The sequence below is a fragment of the Geotrypetes seraphini genome, chromosome 2 (assembly GCF_902459505.1).
Source record: "Geotrypetes seraphini chromosome 2, aGeoSer1.1, whole genome shotgun sequence".
Classification (NCBI taxonomy): domain Eukaryota; kingdom Metazoa; phylum Chordata; class Amphibia; order Gymnophiona; family Dermophiidae; genus Geotrypetes; species Geotrypetes seraphini.
In genome coordinates, this window is record NC_047085.1 from 457,644,054 (window position 1) to 457,657,850 (window position 13,797).

At 42.2% G+C, this 13,797-nt stretch overlaps 1 protein-coding gene across 1 annotated transcript in view; it reads left to right on the forward strand.

The window, feature by feature from the left end:
* Positions 1-13,797, forward strand: part of PITRM1 (pitrilysin metallopeptidase 1) — a 163,285-nt gene that overhangs the window by 68,302 nt on the left and 81,186 nt on the right. The window contains exons 11-12 of the mRNA XM_033931530.1: positions 7,892-8,005; positions 11,965-12,061. Coding sequence (XP_033787421.1) covers positions 7,892-8,005; positions 11,965-12,061 — 211 coding nt within the window. The remainder of the gene's footprint in view (positions 1-7,891; positions 8,006-11,964; positions 12,062-13,797) is intronic.

Here is a 13,797-nt window from a genome sequence, read left to right on the forward strand (position 1 = left end):
ATATTGTTGGGAAGTCGGCGGTCCTTCGGGGTGGGGGTGCGAGTGGTCCTGCCGGGGGGGGGATGTATCGGACGTCGGGGAGTCGGCCGGGCAAGAGGGCTTGGGCTCCCTCTTGCTCCGATCGCGGGTGCGGGTGGGAGCGCATGCGAGCGGTCGTTCGGGGTGGGGGTGCGAGCGGTCCTGCTGGGGGGGTGAATCGGGCGTCGGGCGGTAAATAGCGGTTCCTAGAAGGGGGTACATTGGCCCGCGGGGACAAACCTGTTCACCGTTTCCGCGGTCGGTGAATGGCCTTGTCCCCGTCACCGCAGCGACTGCTAGTTTTCTTCCCCGTTTTCGGCGGTGACCCGCGGCTTAAATGCGGTGGCCGCGGGTAAACCGTCACCGTGTCATTCTCTATCCATTACGCCTTTGCCATGTGCTCAGTATCAAAATGCCTAGCTACAGTAAAGATAACAGAATATTAGCTGATACATGGAAAACATTGCGTTATGTAAGTAATTTAACAACTATTCCAAGTCACAAATCTACAAATCAATCTATATGGCTGAACTCCAAGAAGATGAGTTTTTGAATACTACCTTTGATGAACGCTCAGAGAAATATGACTGAAACCATTGAAAAACATTGTCAGTTATTCCTAAGGATCTGGTCCAGTTCTTCATCGACAATCCAATGAGTATCGTTCCTCCTCGCATACTTCGAAGAGAAAACTTTGCGCTCTCTCGTTCTTGAAAGAGAAAACCAGCTTCACATCATACTTCTTTCTACTCATCGGACCGGTACTGGACGCAAAGTAAGCATCGATCTTATCAACGCATTTCTATGCCAAGACCTTCATATCCTTCTGACTTATACTCTGATTCATCTGAGAACTTCTCTGAGTCTACCACAGAGGCTTATGATATTTCCTTGGAAAAGTCTCCACACAAGTGTCCACCAACGGCTAAATTTTCTACTGAAAGACTTTCTTTCACTATAAAAAATGCTGTCTCAGTATTGAGAAGTGATTGTGGTACCATCAACTCCTTGGTGAATACCCAAAGTGAAACCTTACAGGAACACAAAGAATATTTTAAAAAAATATGAAGAACAACTGAAGCAACTTAAGGAGTTAGAAATAAATATTATTAAAGAGAGCTTTTTTTAAAAAATTGGAATATATGGAAAATTACCAAAGGAAAAATAATTTGAGAATGTTGAACTTTCCTAGATCTCCAATCATGTCAATTGTTAAAATGGTACAAAGATATTTACATGAGATTTTATTGATACCATTAGAGAGTTTACCACCTAATTTGAGAGCTCAATATTTCACTATTAAGAATAAACCAGGAAGCTCTACTCCAACTGCCAATATTGGAGCTATGCATGGAGAGATGATTCTAATTAATTTTTTGGAAAACTCTCTGGAAGTTGTGGAAAGAACCACTCTTTATCATGACATTCACTTTAGAATATGATAGAGATTTAGTTCTTCGGACTTATTTCAGAAATATAAATGAGCGATTTTTTGGTTCAGCAATTCGTCTATTTCCTGATATATTTCAAGTTTCACAAAGAAGAAGAAAAGATTTTGTGATTTATTGGCCTAGAGCAGTGTTTCTCAACTTGGTCCTGGAGTACCCCCTTGCCAGTCAGGTTTTCAGGATATCCACATTTAGGACTCCTTTTACAAAGGTGCGCTAAGCGTTTTAGCCGCGCTAACCACATGCTAAACACTAACATGTGCATGCTACTCTATAGATTCATTGGAGGTTAGCGCACATGTATATTTAGTGCACACTAAAACACAAAGGGCTCTTTTTACAAAGGTGCGCTAAGCGTTTTAATACGCGCTAAGCGCGTGCTACAATATTGCACATGCTATACGCTAATGCCTCCATAGAGCTTGCGTTAGTATTTTTTGTTTAGCATGTGGGTAGTGTGCGCTAATCTTTAGCGCGCACTAAGAATGCTAGAGTACCTTAATAAAAGGAGCCCATGGTGCACCTTAGTAAAACATAAACTTGATTTGCATACACTGCCTCCATTATATGCAAATTTCTTTCATGCATATTCATTGTGGATATCTTGAAAACCTGACTGGCAAGGGGGTACTCCAGGACTAAGTTGAGAAACACTGGCCTAGAGTTCTCACTCTGAATGCTACTTTTATTTTAAAATTTTAAAATTTCCTGCAAAATGTTGTGTATCATTTGGTGGAAAAAATTTAACACCCCTAATGCTGTCCCTTTGGAAGATGTTCTAAGTTTCTATTAAGTAGTTTTCTTCCTTTGGCCTCTAAAGATTGTGGCCTTTAAATAATAATTTAGTTTTCTGAAGTGGAGGAAGTTTTCACCATATTTTTTTTTCTTCTTTTGTTGAATCTATATTCAGGTATATCATATGCTTATATATGAATATGAAAAACTTATAAATAAATAAATTAAAATAATTTTGTGTCGCTCCCCCATTTGTGGTCTAAGGAAGAAAATGTTACTTTAAATTAAGAATTATTTCTGTATTTTATGCTTTTCTGTTTTTCCTGTAACAAGTTATTACTTGTGAGTAGAGGTCTGCATGGGAATGGGAATCGCGGGAATCCCATGTCTACCGGACTCTCACAGGACTCCCCCCGAGGTCAACGGGACGCCCAAGGGGCTCCCACGGGTCTGGACCTGGGGTTCCTATCCCGAGGCCTACCTAATGATGATAAAGATGAGACTGATCCGGGTCTGGTACCACAGTGGGAACAGCTATGCTGAGCAGTGAGCTCAGCACGTAGGCAGTGAGCTCAGCAGATAGGCACACAGAGAGTGTTGCTGCTGATTTGTTGAGAGGTGTCAGGCTAGAGCGGGAAGACAACCTGCATTTAGTTAGCCGCCTGATACTGGCGAATGAGAGAGAGACCCGAGGAGGAGACCAGCTTCAGAAGCTGTTGCGGCAATGGCGCGACCGAGAGGATTTGAAAATCGAAAGGAGGAAAAGGAGGATTCCTTCGGAAGCCAGCGTGAGCAGTAGTGAGACTCTACACTTGTAAAAAGTAAGTGCACTGAAGTAATGTTGCTTCTTTTCTAGTCACTGTCTATTCTAATTCTTTCCAGTGATGTATGCATCTCTTATTTCTATTCACTGTTATTTGTTTATATTGTTTTTTATTGTTGGTTTAAATAAACTAAGACTTAAAAAAAAAAATCAAAACTTTCTGTAGTAATTGCTGCTTTTTATGGGGACAGGTAACTTTTAGGGGAGGACGGGTGGGAATTCCTGACCCCACGCAACTCTCTACATGTGAGTTCATTGCAAACATATAAAATGAAATAAAATAATAAAATGCCTATAAGACTTGTATGATGCTTATGTGAGCAGCAAAAGTTGTGTGATATGAGGATGGGAAGGTAAGTAGGCACTAGCCCATGGATGCAATTAAAATTAGAAACCATTTTGAACTGAGGATTGTGTTTAATTAGTAACCTGTGGAATTAAGGAAAGAGGAAACCATAGATGGAATAGTAGTCAGATGGAGGGTGGATGAAGGCACATATGTTGCATCTATTTTATAAAGACAGAACATGCACCTGTATTTTTTTTTTTAAATAAAACTATGTAAACCTGCTTTGAAGCAGGAATAATTTTGGGGGGAGGGGATGCTAGTATGAAATAGAATACGCAGGCTCACAAATGCCAGTTCTGCCTATTCTGTGCTACCATGTAAAAGTAGGTGCTAACCTTTTACATACACATAGTAACATATTAGATGACGGCAGATAAAGATCCAAATGGTCCATCCAGTCTGCCCAACCTGATTCAATTTAAATTTTTTTAATTTTTTCTTCTTAGCTATTTCTGGGCAAGCAACCAAAGCTTTACCGGGTACTGTGCTTGGGTTCCAACTGCCAAAATCTCTGTTAAGACTTACTCCAGCCCATCTACACCCTCCCAGCCATTGAAGCCCTCCCCAGCCCATCCTCCACCAAATGGCCATATACAGACACAGACCGTGCAAGTCTGCCCAGTACTGGCCTTAGTTCAATATTTAATATTATTTTCTGATTCTAAATCCTCTGTGTTCATCCCACGCTTCTTTGAACTCAGTCACAGTTTTACTCTCCACTACCTCTCTCGGGAGCGCATTCCAGGCATCCACCACCCTCTCCGTAAAGTAGAATTTCCTAACATTGCCCCTGAATCTACCACCCCTCGATCTCAAATTATGTCCTATGGTTTTAATATTTTCCTTCCTCTGGAAAAGATTTTGTTCTACGTTAATACCCTTCAAGTATTTGAACATCTGAATCATATCTCCCCTGTCTCTCCTTTCCTCTAGGGTATACATATTCAGGGCTTCCAGTCTCTCCTCATATGTCTTCTGGTGCAAGCCTCCTATCATTTTCGTCGCCCTCCTCTGGACCGCCTCAAGTCTTCTTACGTCCTTCGCCAGATACGGTCTCCAAAACTGAACACAATACTCCAAGTGGGGCCTTACCAATGACCTGTACAGGGGCATCAACACCTTCTTCCTTCTACTGACTACGCCTCCCTTTATACAGCCCAGCATCCTTCTGGCAGCAGCCACTGCCTTGTCACACTGTTTTTTCGCCTTTAGATCTTCGGACACTATCACCCCAAGGTCCCTCTCCCCGTCCGTGCATATCAGCTTTTCTCCTCCTCCTCGGTTCCTTTCTATTATTAATCCCTAAATGCATTACTCTGCATTTCTTTGCATTGAATTTTAGTTGCCAGGCATTAGACCATTCCTCTAACTTTTGCAGATCCTTTTTCATATTTTCCACTCCCTCTTCGGTGTCTACTCTGTTACAAATCTTGGTATCATCTGCAAAAAGGCACACTTTTCCTTCTAACCCTTCAGCAATGTCACTCACAAACATATTGAACAGTATTGGCCCCAGCACCGATCCCTGAGGGACTCCACTACTCACCTTTCCTTCCTTCGAGTGACTTCCATTAACCACCACCCTCTGGCATCTGTCCGACAGCCAGTTTCTGATCCAGTTCACCACTTTGGATCCTAACTTCAATCTTTCAAGTTTGTTCAACAGCCTCCTATGAGGAACTGTATCAAAAGCTTTGCTGAAATCCAAGTAAATTACATCTAGCATATGTCCTCGATCCAGCTCTCTGGTTACCCAATCAAAAAATTCAATCAGGTTCGTTTGGCACGATTTACCTTTTGTAAAGCCATGTTGCCTCGGATCCTGTAACCCATTAGATTCAAGGAAGTACACTATCCTTTCTTTCAGCAACACATCCATTATTTTTCCAACAACTGAAGTGAGGCTCACCGGCCTGTAGTTTCCTGCTTCATCCCTGAGATCACTTTTATGAATAGGGACCACATCCGCTCTCCTCCAATCCCCAGGAATCACTCCCGTCTCCAGAGATTTGTTGAACAAGTCTTTAATAGGACTCGCCAGAACCTCTCTGAGCTCCCTTAGTATCCTGAGATGGATCCCGTCTGGTCCCATCGCTTTGTCCACCTTCAGTTTTTCAAGTTGCTCATAAACACCCTCCTCCGTGAACGGCGCAGAATCTACTCCATTTTCTCGTGTAACTTTGCTAGACAATCTCGGTCCTTCTCCAGGATTTTCTTCTGTGAACACAGAACAGAAGTATTTGTTTAGCACATTCGCTTTCTCCTCATCACTCTCCACATATTGGTTCCCAGCATCTTTTAGCCTAGCAATTCCATTTTTCACCTTCCTCCTTTCACTAATACATCTGAAAAAATTTTTGTCTCCCTTTTTTACATTTTTAGCCATTTGTTCTTCTGCCTGTGCTTTCGCCAAACGTATCTCTCTCTTGGTTTCTTTCAGTTTCACCCTGTATTCCTTTCTGCTCTCCTCTTCTTGGGTTTTTTTTATATTTCACGAACGCCAACTCTTTCGCCTTTATTTTCTCAGCTACTAGGTTGGAGAACCATATCGGCTTCCTTTTTCTCTTGTTTTTATTGATTTTCTTCACATAAAGGTCTGTAGCCATTTTTATCGCTCCTTTCAGCTTAGACCACTGTCTTTCCACTTCTCTTATGTCCTCCCATCCTAACAACTCTTTCTTCAGGTACTCTCCCATTGCATTAAAGTCCATACGTTTGAAATCTATCGTGTGGCCGCGTTTAAGTATCGTGCGGCCGCTCTCCACTTTAGCCGTTATATCAAACCAAACCGTTTGATGATCACTACTTCCCAGTTGAGTACCCACTCGAACATTAGAGATACTCTCTCCATTTGTGAGGACCAAATCCAATATCGCTTTTTCTCTTGTGGGTTCCGTCACCATTTGCCTGAGCAGAGCCTCTTGAAAGGCATCCACAATCTCCCTACTTCTTTCCGATTCTGCAGACGGAACATTCCAGTCCGCATCCGGCAGGTTGAAATCTCCCAACAGCAGAACCTCCTCTTTCCTTCCAAACTTTTGGATATCCACAATCAGATCCTTATCAATTTGCTGCGATTGAGTCGGAGGTCTGTAGACTACACTCACGTAGATAGAAGTTCCATCTTCTCTTTTCAGAGCAATCCATATCGTTTCTTCCTCTCCCCAGGTCCCTTGCATTTCGGTCGCTTGGATATTGATCTTTACATAGAGAGCTACTCCTCCACCTGTTTGACCATCTCTGTCCTTCCTAAAAAGATTATATCCCGGTATGTTTGCATCCCATCCATGTGATTCACTGAACCATGTCTCTGTGATAGCGACAATATCTAGATCTGCCTCTATGTTTAGTGGTACTTTGCATATGTGTGCACAAATGCACATACATGCCAAATTCCTGTCTAAGAACATGCACATCTTGTCTAGTATATACCCTGCAGGTAAGTGGAACTTGCATACATTGATGCATCTGTGTTACTTATTAATCGTGACCCCAGACAACAAAACTTTCAGAAAAGAAATAAAAACCCTGCTATTCAAGAAATTCATGAAGACTAACTAACACCGTATGAAACATTTCAATCATCTGAAGCAATCTGCTCTTCTCTGTAACACCTCTGGACATGTCCAGAAATCCTCTTCTGTAATCTGCCTTGAACTGCAAGGTAATGGTGGAATAAAAATCACTAATGTAATGTAATTAAGCTAGTATTCTATAAAGGAAAGGAAAGCACTTTTCTTTATAGATGAAGCTCCTACCAAGCACCCTGTTAGAATTGCCCTTCACATTTCTGAGCCCTTAGTTTTAAATATGTGTGATCTGAAGGCAGTTTTAGAAGGAGCATATCCAACTATTCTAAGTAAAGATAAGCAGCTGCAAGATGTTATCTCACAGTTTTGCCATACTTCATTCAATAATATTTTTAGGCTTTACTGGTCTTCAGCGGACCACCACGCACTCAAACCATCTCATTGTGCTGGGCTTTATGCTCCCACTCGTCATCGGATCCAGTGTGAATATTATTATAAATGTTTTAAGAAATAATTTAGCCTTTTCAAATAAATATATGCTAAAAGTACTTAGCTTGTGCAAAGACACTATTCAGGGGGGGGTAGATTCACCATTCACCTATTACGTTATATGAGTGCCTTAGCCTACAACTATTCTAAGTGGCACAAGTGGCTGTTAAAGTTAACCCTATAATCAGTCAAAACTGATTTTAATGGACCTTTAAGCTCAACAGATGAGAACTTTTTCCAGGCTACCCCTAAGTCTCCAGAATAACAGTAATCCTTAATACAGATAAAAGCCATACTGAGTATCTAAGTACTTAGGAATGTTTTAGTCACGATAAGAAACCCTAACTCAAGAGCATTTGGCTCGTTTAGTTTTGTTTGGGGAAAAGATGTGCCTTCTGATTTGACATACTCATCTTATACACATGTTGCTGTTGTTTTTTGCTTGCTTGATGTGAATGGTTCATATACCTTGAACTAATACATATGTGTTTTATTGCAGGTACAATGAAAGCACAAAAGAGGCATATTTTAGTGTAGGCCTAGAGGGCATTGCCCTTAAAGATGTTGAAACTGTGAAGCAAATCATTACAAAAACCATAGACGAAGTAATTGAGTAAGTACAGTATATTGTATATACTTCAAAAATAAATCCCTCTGATCAGTGCTGAAAATGTTGGTAGAAATGTATATTCCATGGCATATTTAATATGAAAACTTATTGAAATCAATATTGAATGGTATGGCTGCCTTATAATTTTTAAATACGTGGAGGGGCATAATAAAAAAAAAGTCTAAGTCTCTTTTTGGCCTAAGGCCTTAAACATTGAAAGCAGAAGCAGGGAAAGTGTCCATAACCAAAACAAACGTCCTTGTTTTGATAATGGCCTGCCTCTACATTCAGCTGTTTAAACGCCCAGACCACCACTATGTCTACACTTGTACCCAAACGACGTCTACACTTATACCCCATAAAAAACGCCTAAGCCCCATACGTCCAACACAAGGGCTTTTAGGCAAAGGAAGAGCCAGTCCTTTGCCTAAAAGCTGGAGTCTGTAACCGGTGTCTGTCAAAAACAACACCGGTTACAGAATCCACACCAACCCCCCCCTTCCCCACGACATCGGGGCAGGAGGGAACCCAAGCCCTCCTGCCCCACGATCCCTAACCCCCCCTCCTGATTACGGTCGGGCAGGAGGGAACCCAAGCCCTCCTGCCCTGGGCACCCGCGGCACACGGCGACAACATCGGGCCAGGAGAGAGCCCAAGCCCTCCTGGCCACAGTGATCCGCCCCCCCCCCCCCCTGATGATTACGTTCAGGGCAGGAGGGAGCCCAAGCCCTCCTGACCTCTCGCTCCCACCCCTCTACATGATCGGGCAGGAGGGAGCCCAACCACTCCTGCCCAGGCGGACCCCCACTATCCCCCACCCCCCACTACAATACAGGCAGGAGGGATCCCAGGCCCTCCTGCCCTCTACACAACCCTCCTCCCCCCAACATCCGCCCCCCCGCCAACCCGCGACCCCCCCCCCGCCGACCCCAACCCCCTTTCCCATACCTCAAATCATTGGCCGGACAAACGGGTGCCTAGCCCGCCCGTCTGGCAGGCCAGCCGGCTCCAGAATGGGGCCAGATTTTTCCCAGGAGGCTGAAACCTCACCCACAGGTGGGGCCTGAGGCACCTGGGCCAATCAGAATAGGCCTGGGAGCCTTAGGCTCCTCCTGTGGGCGGGGCCTTAAGCACATGGGCCCAACCCATCTCTCCTGCCGTGGGTCGCGGCAGTTTGGGTAGAGGGGTGATCGCATCATGGTAGGGGAGATGAGGCATCTCTCCTGCCGCGATGGTTGCGGTGGATGGGTGGGTAGGTTGCCGGGCGCTGAACTGATCGCGCCAGCGGTCCATCTGCTCAGCGGCCCCTTTTTCGGCACTTAGACCTGTTTTGACTTCGTCTAAGTCAAAAAGGTATAAGTGCTGACTAGGCAACCTGCCTAAGGTTTTGGTTATACCTGCTGCACGCCTAGGTGTAGGTCGGCCCACCTCCCGCACACCGCCCGCCCTTTCCCCTCCTCTAAACATGCCTCTTTTCTCTCTGTGCATTTAGTGGCAGGGGAAAGGCCTAAGCTGGTTTTAGATACGTCTAAAAACCAGCTTTTTGTTATGGATACTTGGACGATCAGGCTTTTTGATCATCCAAGTAGCCATTTAGGGCACTTTTTAGACTTTTTTTTTTTTATTATGAACCCCATAGCTTACATTTAATTTTTATATGCATTCTCAGTAGCCCAGCTCAGATCCAGTGTTCAAAATACTTAAGTAAAGGTAAAAATAAATGTATATTTTAATACTAAAGTAGGCGTAATACTAAATACTAAAGTACAGCGAAGAACACATTAACCCCCCCTTTTTTTTACAAAACTGTAGCGTGGTTTTTAGCGCTGGCCGTGGTGGTAACAGCTCTGATTCTCTTAGGAATTGCTCCAACATGCATAGGAACTTGATGAGTGTCAGAGCTGTTACTGCTGCAGCCAGCGCTAAAAAACGTGCTATGGTTTTGTAAAAAGGGGGAGTAAGTGAAGGTAAAAAAAGTTACCCCCTCCTTTACTAACGCTTAGCGCGGGTTTTAGTGCCGGCAGCAGCAGCAACTGCTCCGACGCTCATTGAATTCCTATGCGCGTCAGAGCAATTGCCGGCGCTATAACCCGTGGTACGCATTAGTAAAGGAGGGGGTTATTGTCTAAAGTAATACTTTTTGAGTAAAAAGTAAAAGTACCCCAACTACAAAGATTGCAATTATTGTTAACATTTTTATCCCAACAACTTTTATTTTTTTTAAAATAATCTTTATTCATTTTAAAATAATTTCAATAAGTGAAGAACAATAAATAAAACAATTATACTATAGACATCACTTAAAATATTACAAGATTCTTACAGATCAATAACCCCCCCAAACTATTCTTTATCATTCAAGTATCTATAAATTTATATTTATAGATACTTATTAATTATAATTAATACATTTTTGTTGTTAGAAGAATTGCACATCCAGGGTGGGAGGCATATAAGGGTTATAATCAACTATTATTATGGATGGGGGCAGGGTGGTTTATAAGTTTAAAATATGTCTAAGTGGATAAATGTGTAATTTTATGTTTAAAATATGTAATGAATTACGGAATTATGATAAATTTATAGATACTTGAATGATAAAGAATAGTTTTGGTGGGGGGGTTATTGATCTGTAAGAATCTTGTAATATTTTAAGTGATGTCTATAGTATAAATGTTTTATGTATTGTTCTTCACTTATTGAAATTATTTTAAAATGAATAAAGATTATTAAAAAAAAAAACCTCCCCCACAAAACTGATAAAATTATTTTATTAATAACTAGTGTTTAAGCCTGTTACATTAACGGGTGCTAGAGTAGATGTCTGTCTTTCTTTTTTTTCTCTCTCCCTGCCCTGTCTATCTTTTTCCCTTTCTTTCTTTTTCTCTCTCTCCCTGCCCCGTATAGCTTTTTTTCTTACTCTAACTCCCTGCCCCGTCTATCTTTCTTTCATTTTTTCTCTCTCCCGCTGTCTTTCTTTCTGTCTCTCTCCCTGCCCAGACCCTCACTGAAGCCGCTTTCCAACTGTGCCAGCTAAGGGATCCCTTACCCTTTCCTCAATCCAGCTGTGGCCAGCTGCCCGCACACACCTGCCCAGCTACACAACGGGCAAACGCGTCCCGTCTCCCCTCTGAACCCAATTTGCTCACCCTTGGTGCTGGATCGCTGCCTGATGTTTAAACCCGTTATATTAACTGGTGCTAGAATTTCTTTCTTTCTTTTTCTCTCTCCCCCTGCTATGTCTATCTTTTTTTATTTCTTTCTCTCTCCCTCCCTGCCCCGTCTATCTTTCTTTCTTTCTTTTTCTCTCTCTCCCACTGTCTATCTTTCTTTCTCTCTCATTCCCTGCCCAGACCCTCAATGAAGCTGCCTTCCAGCTGTGTCAGCTAAGGGATCCCTTGCCCTTTCCTCAATCCAGCTATGGCTTCCCCTTTCCAGTGGTTATCCCATGTCTCTCTCCTCATCAACCCAGGCCCCAACTCCCAATCAGGCATCTTTTCCCTTCCCCACCTAAATATCAGTAGCAGCAGCAGCAATCCTGACTCGTCAACCCCCCATTCCTTACCCATAGCAGCAGTGGCAGCGCTGTAAACAGGCTGTTTGTGGCCAGCCCTGATAGGGCCTTTCTTCTACCGCATCCGAGGTAGAAGAAGGTATAAGTAGACATAAGCTACTTATAAGGACTGATATTCTGTCAGTAAACAACACTCATGTATTAGAAATATAAGTAGTTTTACTGTGCAATGTAACATACATAACATAGTAGATGACGGCAGATAAAGAGCCGAATGGTCAATGTAAGCATTTTTAGCTTATTCAGGTCTTTTTTATGTAAATATTTCCATGTCTTTTCAATTTTTTTTTTGCAGTTTAAAAATAAAGTAAATATGACAGATCATGGTGGCGGTTTAGGTAACTATTTTGAAGCGGCTCTAAGTATTTACATTTATGTTCTTTCAAAGGAAAGGGTTTGAGGAAGAAAGGATAGAAGCTATTCTTCATCGCATAGAAATTGGATTGAAATTTCAGACCACAGGCTTTGGATTTGTGTTGGCCTCGGTAAGTACTAAAAAAAAACAAAAAAAAAATCATTGCACTTTTTGTTCTTGTAGTGACTGTAGATTACCCAAGTGCATATTCCAGTGCCCAAGCAAAAATGTAAAATTGTGTTTTGTCACTTTTTAAAGCTGGTTTTTACTATTTGAAACTAAAATAAGTGTACATCAAAGACTTTTCAGAAAATATCGCTACACATCAACAAAGTGAGCAGTTTTTTTCAACCACATTGGGACCACATATTTTTACTTATGGGCTTTGCATTGATTTTTCAAAACAAAAGTATGTTTTTACATTTGCTTTGAAATATGGGTACTTATCTGATAACCAGCATTGAATTTTCGGTCCATGTTAAGCCATGTTTGGCATAGCCGGCCAAGACAATATTCATTGCTGACCGGCTAAGCCAAAGATTGACCTGCCATTTAGGTAGGTCTGTATGGACACTCAACTTAACCGGTCAACTAATGAATATTGGTGCTGACCAGGATATTCAACAGGAGATAGTCAGCTCTCTCCTGCTTAATATTAGCGATTAGCCTGGGGAGAGTGTGGCGCAGTGGTTGAAACTACAGCCTCAGCACCCTGGGTTATGGGTTCAAATCCATGCTGTTCCTTGTGACCCTCGGCAAGTCACTTAATTCCCACATTGTCCCAGGTACAGGAGATAGATTGTGAGCCCACTGGGACAGACAGGGAAAAATGCTTGAGTACCTAAATAAAACTCGTGTAAACCATTCTGAGCTCTCCTGGGAGAATGGTATAGAAAACTGAGTAAATAAAATAAATATTTAGCTGGCCAGGAGATGTTCCCAGCCAGCTAAATAACGCTCAATATTGGGTGGAATGTGCCTGTCAATATAACTAAAAGTATGCATGCTGGCTATAAACTGCGTTGAGTAAGATAATTTTCAAGCAGCTGGTTAACATGGTTAAAATGCTTCAACAACTGTCCATTGTGCAAACCAGGTTAAAAAAAAATAAAATGCATCTACCTGGTGTTTGAAAAACATCGTACATAGCATGTTCTCTGCATAACTCTTTCGAAACGTAACCAATTTCAATAAAATTTGAAATGCATCATTCTGAATAAATTTGTAATAAGCCTATATTTATACCAGCCACCTTACCCAAAGACCATTTCTACCACCTTGCATTTATGTTCAAGATACATGCAGATACCATTTTGCTTTAAACAGTTACCATCATTTTTGGTTAGGAGGATTTGATCCTTATTAAAGATTTGTAACTGGAAAAAGGTTATGGTTCTCATAGACTGGTGCATGAGATGCCAGAAAAGATGTAGATGTAGGTAAGCATAGAACGTTTTGAAGAAATTGCGAGAAATGGGCTCAAATGATCACCAGTTAGGAAACAGGAAGGCCTGATCATTTCGTACTGAAGAAAACTTTGTGACAGTTGAAGGACCGTATAGTGTGAAGGGGAGAGTGTGGCGCAGTGGCTAAAGCTACAGCCTCAGCACCCTGAGGCTGTGGGTTCGATCCCACGCTGCTCCTTGTGACACTGGGCAAGTCACTTAATCCCCCCATTGCCCCAGGTACATTAGACAGATTGTGAGCCCACCAGGACAGACAGGGAAAAATGCTTGAGTACCTGAATAAATGCATGTAAACCGTTCTGAGCTCCCCTGGGAGAACAGTATAGAAAATTGAATAAATAAATAAATTTAAGTAAGGCAGCTCACTTGCATGCCCTCGGAATGGGTCCCAAAGTGATAG